The sequence below is a fragment of the Diuraphis noxia genome, unplaced genomic scaffold, assembly GCF_037042655.1.
Source record: "Diuraphis noxia isolate RWA-SAM2 unplaced genomic scaffold, SU_Dnox_SAM2 contig0005, whole genome shotgun sequence".
Lineage (NCBI taxonomy): Eukaryota > Metazoa > Arthropoda > Insecta > Hemiptera > Aphididae > Diuraphis > Diuraphis noxia.
This window is the reverse complement of record NW_028301715.1, coordinates 44,379,151-44,388,998: the sequence shown is the minus strand read 5'-3', so window position 1 is coordinate 44,388,998 and position 9,848 is coordinate 44,379,151. Positions and strand designations below refer to the sequence as shown.

At 27.7% G+C, this 9,848-nt stretch overlaps 1 protein-coding gene across 1 annotated transcript in view; it reads left to right on the top strand.

Annotated features, from left to right (window-relative positions):
* Window positions 1–4,936: 4,936 nt before the first annotated feature.
* LOC149055397 (uncharacterized) overlaps window positions 4,937–9,848 on the top strand; it is a 59,117-nt gene continuing 54,205 nt past the window's right edge. The window contains exon 1 of the mRNA XM_089228794.1: window positions 4,937–5,081. Within this exon, the coding sequence (XP_089084920.1) occupies window positions 4,995–5,081 (87 nt within the window). The 5' untranslated portion in view covers window positions 4,937–4,994. The remainder of the gene's footprint in view (window positions 5,082–9,848) is intronic.

Here is a 9,848-nt window from a genome sequence, read left to right as displayed (position 1 = left end):
ATCTTATAACAGGATTACTTTTTTTACTTGTAAGTAGAATAATATTCTAAAATTAATAATGTATTAAGCATACATTAGACTCATCGTTTACTCATTAAATTAAAAATTGTATTTTTGTATTATTACTTAACACGATTTCCGGATGTTTCGGTAGAAACACACAATATTATGAAAACGCATTCAAAGTATAATTTAAATTATGAAAAAAATCATATCAACGTCAAATTATTTTTAATCCTAGAAACATTTTTAAAATTGGATTAATACAAAATACAAATTTAAATTAAATATCATATTTACCTACCTACTCTTTTACAGGTCAGTATTATTATCACTACTTACTATTTTATTTTATATAAACATTACTTCTTCAGAGCATTTTGTATAACTACCTATACTAAAATACAAACAAATTTTTAATACTTGAAAATAACACATGATAAAATATTTCAGAAAAACATAACCTACATTCTTTAAGGTATTTAAATATTTAATTAACTTTAATATATTTAATTAACTATAAAAAAAAAAAAACCAAAACCAATAACTAATAATTTTGATAGTTAACTGTATTAGCATTGTAATTTAGTAGATTTTAGTATTATTATAATAATCATAAAATCTGAACAATAATATTATTAAATATTTTAGGGATTAACATAATTTTTCAAAATCAAAAGTTTGAAATTGTTATGCCTTTTACGTGTGACCTGTATGCGGCTGCTTTATATGGTTTTATTGTAATTTCAAAATTTCAATTTGATTTATTTTAATAACGTCTTGCTTAAGTGAGTAATACATTAAACAAAACATATAAGTCAATATTAATATATAATATATATTTTAGTTTACACAAATTATATATTTATATACTTATACTTGATATTATAATCCACATCACACGCATATATATATATATAGATGTGCATATCAATATTTTATAAGCTAATTATATTTCTAGTTTATGAAGATTGACGTTTGAGCTGAAAGAAACGTAGTTGAGTAGTCAATTAAAGTGAATAGGTTTGTCAACCTAGGCTATCTGAAAGCTCTATTTTGCTAATTTAAATAAATAAATGTAAAAATATAATTCTTGTAAGTTCTTAGTGAAACGTAAGTATTACAAACAAAATGTTATTTTTGAGGCGCGATCGTACGCTCAATCTGCGGAAACGCACAGAGTGTACGTACCGGCCGCAGTTGCTACCACCCGGAATTTTTAGCAACATATCCTTGCCACACATACATGAATATTGTCTTCATTGATTCATATTAATATTTTTAAATATTATTAAATTGGTTTTTGTTTGAAATATTATATAATAATATTAAATACAAATACGTCAACTCGCTATTGTAAAATAATTTATGCAACTTTTGAAAACCGTGACTATACTTTGCACTGCATGTGCCTTGTACCTATACTTTCGATAATTATATAACCGGCGTACAATTTTCATGAGGAACCTTTTTTTGAATTTTCAATCTTTTTAACCAAGGAATAAAAAAGCATTTTTATCATAAGTGTTCACTCCTTGCAATCCGTTCATGTAAAAATCGACTTTTTTCATCTATTATCGAAAATAAAACTATGCTGATTCTTCATAAATATTTATATTTAAATTGTTTTTTTTCAATATCCGGTGCTGTTGACTATTGTTATGTCTTATATACTTATATAATATAAACTATAGGAAGGTATATTGTTTTTGAGCCCTATTATTCTAATTATATCAAACGTACCTATACTTGTTACAGTGTTATTTAAGCACTTAAATCCATTGTTATACTTAAATTAAGCGTTTATTCAAACAATCTGATTTGTATTTTTTAAGCATACTATAAGTATATATAGAAATAATTTTTAAAATACATATTTAAAGCACACAACGTGAGGACGAGTGATAACGACATCACGTTATATAGTCTTAAGATATATTCAAAAAATTGTTTGGAAACTTGTCAGATAGTGATTGGATTATTCTTCAACTATGGTTGGAATATAAGAAAATGAAATTGGCGGAAACCGGTTTTGCATAGAAATTACTGTTTTTTTTTTTAAATTATTCTTCCCGGTTTCTTTGAAAATCATTAGACATTTTAAATTGTTATAAATTTTACTCCTGTCCCTCTAAAATTTTCAGCTAGATCCAGTTTTCTATCCAAAACCACTCTCAAAGTTATTATAACCATTTTTTTACCGCAATTTAGATGTAACGACAGACCACAAAAAAATCACATAATTTGTAAAATCAATACAATATTAATCACTCTGCTCAGAACCTAAAAATATAATTAAACAACAATTAGTCATAGATAATATAAGATTATCTTATATTATCTATGCAATTAATATGTTATTATTAATAACTTATTAAAAATGGTAAAATTTAATGAAAAATAAATAGGTAATCACCATTGAAAATCCATCAAGATAGCGCCACCTAGCGTCAAAAATAAGCTTCGAGCGTTGAGATATTTAAAACGACGTTAATAGTGTCAAAAGATGCCGCTGCTATTTTGTATAGTCATGTCTGATTCCCCACCGCAGATTAATATTATAATATTACTCTATGTTCCCCACCGTTAATAATTTCATCATTTTATATTATAATATTATGCAAGGTTGTGAAAATCTGATATATTTATTTTTTTTAGTTCCTATTATAATTCCAATTGTAAATGATCAATCATCAAAAACAAGTATGCAGAATTAATTAAAAAAATGAATCAATCAAACAATAGATACTGTATTTTATTTTGAAGCATTCATACTTCAAAACATGACAGAAAATGATAACCCAACCGAGAAATACACGAAAAAAATAAGTTCTCGGCTAATTTGTCATATGATGCGGTTTCGTAGCTAGAGGGTTGTTTTGGGTATTGTTTTTAACAATTTTTTTTGGAAATTCTCAGACATGAGTAATTCTTAAATTATTTATTATCCATAGAATTATTTTAATAATATTTATCACATTATATTATTTAACAAGAATTCATTTTTTATTTTTATTTGTCAGGTCTTTCTGTTACAAATCTTTCAGTTTAATAAAATATGTATGTTTTACGGTTTATATTTGATATTATTATTGTTATGAAGATTAGTTACCATAACGAAGAGTGTGCATGAACTCAATCACCCCTCCGTTAAGTGATTTTAAAAATAAAATTAAAACAACTATCTGAAAAAAAATTCCTGGTCACGCACCAATCGACGCATATAATATGTGTTTATCTAATATTATATTGAGAGTGATTTAGAAATTTGGATTGAATAAATTATATTGTAGCCCTACTAAAGGATTAGTAATTACTATAAGATCTAGTGTAAAAACAACTTCAGGCAGGTATAGGTATCGCATATGAATAACTTACTATTCGTTGTAAAATTTTGAGCGGAGTGATTAAAAATTGCAATTATTTTACAATAAGTAATGTGTTTTGTTTTTTGTGCCTATCAACTTTTGGATCATAAAAATTAATAGTACCGTAACAAATTTCTATATAATGTGCAATTTTTTCACAGACATTTAAGTTTCAAATTTTTGATAATAATGGAATTTAAACAAAAAAATAACAATTTTTAGCAGTCGTCTATTAAATTGTAATTTAAGAAATCAAATTTTAATCATAGGGACTCCACAATTTTTTACATAACGAATATTATTAGAAATAAGTTATAAAATATTCTTAGAGAAATATAGGTGACAAACTATCAACATACTGCTCGGTGTCGTTTTTCGTATGCAGTGTTTTTTTTCGTCTATTTACGAGTCGTTAATAATCATGATAGTTAACTCCCGTCAATTTGTCTTTAATCAATTATTATATAAATACGTTTATTAGAGTTGGTTTGGTGTTGTTGCGTTTTTTATGCACTACCTGCAGGTATACGTACACTATACCACCGGACACTCTGTTAAAATAAGTATTAGGATCGCCGGGTTGCGTCATGGACATATTAATTTAACGGCTGCAGCGAAAACTCATTATTCCAAAGAGCGTATTAACATAAATCTATATGCATATGAGTGGTCGTGTTTCAGAGCGTAATTGAGTAAATAATATAACATTCTAAAAATATAAAATGCAACTTGACCGTAGCTGGACCGTAGGGATATCATTTTTTTCATCCAGCTCAACGATATCTAGGCTGCATTAATATTTTCTTAGCTTTATTTTTACCAAGAGAGCACTAGCAAAAATTCATTTCAGAAATATTGTGGAGTAAAATACCATTAGATAAAATCGCCTCCGCGGTAAAGGTTAGAAATTTCAAGGTTACTCGAACGCACAAAAAAATATAAACATACAATTATGTGATCGTGTTTCTGTACGCAGTGCTGTAATTCAGTAAATAATATAACATTCTAAATGAAAAATGCTACTTGACCGTAGCTGGACCGTAGGGATTTAATTTTTCTATACGATACCCTGCGGCCTGCATTAATGTTTTCTATCGCTAGAGGAGGAGACAAAAAAAAGAATGAAGAGGTACATTCCGGAGAGGGGTAAGAAAGATCCTAAAATAACATCACCTCCACGGCTCAGCGATGATAAGGGTTCGAAATTCCAGCGCATTTATACGATGTGTCTACCGATCTCTGTCTCATAGGTGCACTCGATAATTAATATTATAATGTAAATATTTTCTAAACCGCCACTGTCAACGGTTTAGACGGGCCCTCTGGTTTGGTCATCACCGTGCGAGTCTGGACGACGCGCGATTTTCGACGAGATCCAAAAACAACCTCCTATAGTCGAGCCGCGGTCATCGCGCAAGTCTGGCGGCGTCTCCGCCGTCATAACAACACAGGCGCACGCTTCCCGTCGTCGCTGACGTCGTGTCGCCCTCCGGCCCCAAAAACTACCCCAACCCCCCCAACCAACGGTATCCTCCTCCACCCGAAACCCATTCTCGGGGACGCGTATACGACATTTCGCGGTATAGTGTTACGGCGTTCGCAGTGGCACGACGTACGGCCGCCGACATGGACGCGAAACCCGCGGATCACCGGAAGTCCAAACGCGATTTCCGATACGCCGAATCTCAGCTCCGGAATCTCAACACGAAAATCGTAAGTGTTCAACTCTGCCAGTCTGTCACTCTTTCTCTACTGTTAACCTCGTGATGTTTTATTATTGTCTTAAACAAGTGGCACGATTGCCTGTCATCATCTCATTGCGTTGGACTTTTTAACTACCTATATATTATATACATTGTATTTATTACATTTATTATCTAGCTATAGGTGTAATAATACGAATATATCATCGTAATAAACGTTTAGTACCCATAAAATATAGTAATAAAGTAGTTTTTATTTGATCGTTCACCCATATTATGCAATACGCAATTTTGTCTTTGATCGAGATACGCTCGATCGCATATTTTTGTACAGCTAAGTATCCGTTTGGGCTATATAGCTTTTTACGTACTATGTTCCAAATATGGCATTTGAACAGATAAAAATAACCTTGTCCTTACTAGAAATACTCTAATTATATATAAAAAAAAAAAATTAGTGGGTAATTAAAATAGGCATCCTTAATATTTGATATTTGAACCAAAATACTATAAGAGCATTCAAAGGATCAATGCGATAGTAAGTGAGTAAGTCCCCTAGGCGTCATGTCAAAAATTGACCATGATGTCAAAGACTCAAATACGAACCAGTAGAATAACAGATATAGGTATATAATATAAAAATATACTAAATTGAATATAATTTTTTTTTTTAATTTTATAACAATTGACAATTATGTTCAAGTTTACATAAGAAATGTTAATGAGTCATGTTACGAAAAATATTTACATTTAAAGTGTTGTTTTTAAACCTCTATTTGATTCTTTAGTAATCTTTATTAAAATACATATTTTATTTTATTTCATCAACAATAGTTGGTGAATAAACAAAGCAGTTATAAAAATGAATAGGTAATGAACTTTTTAATGCAAATATATTTTATTTTTATAAAGCTACACCATGGTTTTACGTAGATATTTTGCATATTTATTACAGTTTCTTGGTAAAGATATTTTATTTTTTTATACTAAAAGGTTAAAAATACAATATTAGTTTAAATTTATTTCCTTTTCATAATGATTTACGTAGGTATACTATACTACTACAAGATTTGAAACTTAAATAAAATTAAAAAATTCTTGTATCAATTTTAGTTGTAATGCAATTAACATGAATAATAATTATTATTTTTTAAATCGGTCAACGGTTTTTATCAACGGCCAGTGGCTTATATTTAATTGTATTATGGATAAAAAATATAAATCATTGTCTGGTGTGGTATAGGTACTAAATAATTTGTACCTACTACAAAAATAGTAAATACCTACACACGTTATAAGCTTAAAACGTTTCGCATCAACTAATCATACTACTTAGTATCTTACTTAAATAGTATTAAATATATAAAATATTAATACGATGAAAGAAGCAAAATAAAAATAATAACGTTTTATATGTCTTGTGTTTTGTATACGATACGATCGCGTCATAAGATGTAATATGAATCAGGATTTATTTTAAGATAAATAGAAACAAATTACACTTTATTGATTATGGTGTTCACAGTTGTAGAATATTATTAACTTGTATAAAAATGTAATGAAATTAATAGAATGAAGCTATTACACTGGCTGCGATGTGTTGCACAAATATCAAAATAATAATTATCTTAAAGAGTTTTCTTTTTTAACTATTCAATATTAAACTAGATAATAGTTAGTTCTAGAATGCGTTTCAAGTAGGCATTCACAAAAACTGTCCTGGATTTACTTATTATCTGATTAACCTGTGTGTTTTAATAAGATTGAGTAACGAAGTATGAATGCATTTTTTTTAGACATCAACATAAATAGTGTCAATATTTTTCGTTAAAAGACTGTTTAAGAATAACTTAGTTGAAATTTAGCTGAATCTAACTATCGTTGATTATATCGATACAATCATAAGCTATGACAAACTTTATCATGTACCTACCTACCTTAAGTTGAATTGTATCGGAGATTTTTACAACATCGAGGGATCACCTCAATTAATTTATATAAACATTTCAAACTTTTATTTTTTCATGTTAATATTTTATGATTTCACTGAGCAGGTAGTTCGCAAATTTACTAAATCAGAGACTAAATATTATCTTACTTAAACAGTATTAAATATTTATTATACATATTTATATTAAAAAATATATATACATATTATATATTGAATAATAAATGATAATAATACTCCAACAATATTTTTCTATAGATATACATTTTATTTTTTTCATATTGTTCTTAATAAACATCGGTGACAAAAGCCATTAATTACAATTATTTATAAATACATTTTTCATTTTTTTTAAATTTAAATTTTATTGTACAGATTTGTTTTGCTTAAGAATTTAAGAATTTGTGGGTGGTAGCTGTGTCAGGTCCGAAGGCTGCATCTAGTGTGTTGGGTATTTCGAAGTTTCTTTATTCATCTGCGTATTAAATGATATACATTTGATATAGGTATAAAACTATAAACACACATTTATAATTTATAATTACATTTTAAATTGGACTCATTCAGCGAAAACTATTTTAGATTCTGAGCGGAGCGGGGAATGTATTGGTTTTACAATGATATTTATTTCTTTTTTCTTTTCTTTTTTGTTCTGTAAACACTTTTTCTCCCTCTAAACTAGCTCAAAAGTATCAAGTGTAGTATCTTTTCTGAAAGGTAATTTTCTTGAGCTAGTATTTTAGAGAGGTATTTTTTTTATATAAGCATTTAAAGTTCAAATTTTAACTAAATACGTAAAAATTATGGCAATGTTCAAATTATCTTAGATAGAAATTCATAAAAGTTTTTTTTTTAAATCTAAGATTTGAAAATTTAATACAAGGCCACATTTTTACAACAGCAGTTTAAAAATAAAAGAAATACAAAGTCACAATTTTTTTTACAAGCATTCAAAGTTTGTATTTTGACAACATAAATAAAAATCACGAAAATTCGTAAATTATTTTAAGCTAAAAATGCATGAAACTTTTTCTTTTTAAACCTAAGATTTGAAAATTTTTAATAATCTATAATATATCCTAGATAGGTAAACCGTCTCCGCTCAGGATCGTTTTTCGTATACAATTATATATAATATCATTGAATTCAAATTTAATTCCATCCATTACAGTAACCCACTTATTACCTACTGTACAGCAGAGCGACATTCACAACTTAACCGCTTTTTGAAAAAAGGTGTTGTTATTTTTAAAAATACAGACTTAACATGTACGTATAAAGGACGAGTTAAAAATTAAATAATGATATGTTCCAATAAATGTGTATTTAGGAACCTCCTAGGTTGTCAACATGTGCCGATACAACCCTACATCATCCGCACGAGATATATATTGTTAAATTATGAAAAAAAAAATATTTATCACACTATATTTATATCTATATAGTGAATAGTACTAATAACTTACAATTTTATGTTCCGGCATTTTTACGAATATGAAATCCATTTTTATGTGTACATAAATGTCTTATAAATTATAATACGCTACATTTACTTAGTTTTATTTTTCTGTATATCAGAATCTCTTGCGTTTGAATACTAACAACAGTCATACAATAATATTATATTTTGATTCAATTGGGCTATCAAAATAAAGCAAAAAATATATAATAATATGTTGTAACAATAGTTTTTATTTTTTGAAATCGATCTTACAATCTCTAGTCTCTAAGAAAATTTAAAAATCAACCTAATCAACATTGATAGGACAAAAAAAAAATTGTGAAATTTGCGTAATAATAATTGCTATTAAAATTAATTTTATGGGCAGGACCAATGTCTGGGGTTGACCAAAGTGAGGGGCCTGGCTTGAAAAGTTTGAAAACCTGGTACCTATAGCATATGTCCTATATTACTGCTACTACTTATACTATTTTATAAAACTTAAATGCAAATATTATATCGGAAGCCCTCCACCCAGACAACATAAGTCGCATGATGTCTTTTTTGATCAAGACCAATCTTATTAATAGCTTATAATCTATTATGTTGTAATATGTGTAATATGTGTATGTAAATAATGTATATAATAATTCTTCCTAAACAATGTAAACTGTCAGCCAATGACCTTCGCTTCCGAGGCTTATTTCTAATAAAAAAAAAAAAAAAACTTAAATGTTTATTATTATGACCGGCTGCTAATGCATTAGGTAGTATTTATTGTGCACTATTTACAATAATGATAAAAAACATCTGAACATGTTTACCTATCTATGTGATTAAAATTTTGTTGTTTTATTTTTAGACGAAATATACAATTTTGTATTAAATTCCACTGAGTCTGTTTTACTTTACAAATGTGAATAATAAAAATAAATCGTGTATAATTATGCCATTACATAAAAGTAAATGTTAATATATTCACAATCTACCGCCCCCAACAACGCATTGCTAAAAATGTACTCATTTATTACTCTTTCAAACCCATTGTTTTTAGTTTCAGTATCCGTATTATTACAAAATACGGTCCATACTTTTAGAGAAAATGCTACAAATAAGTTATAGCTTATAAAACGTGATACCTAGTAAACAATTTTGAAAACACGTTGAGAAAAGAATTAATGTGGAAAAATACAAAATATGATAGACTTTTTTATTTTAAAGTGTTTCTGACATACAAGGTCATCGAACTTATTGATATAATAAAATTTTTTTTAACATTATGAAGTTTTTAAGCGTAAATTAATTACAATCAAAATATGATAAAAGTTACATTTAGTTTTAAAAAATAATAATTAATTCAGACCAACAAATTACTTAAAACATATTAT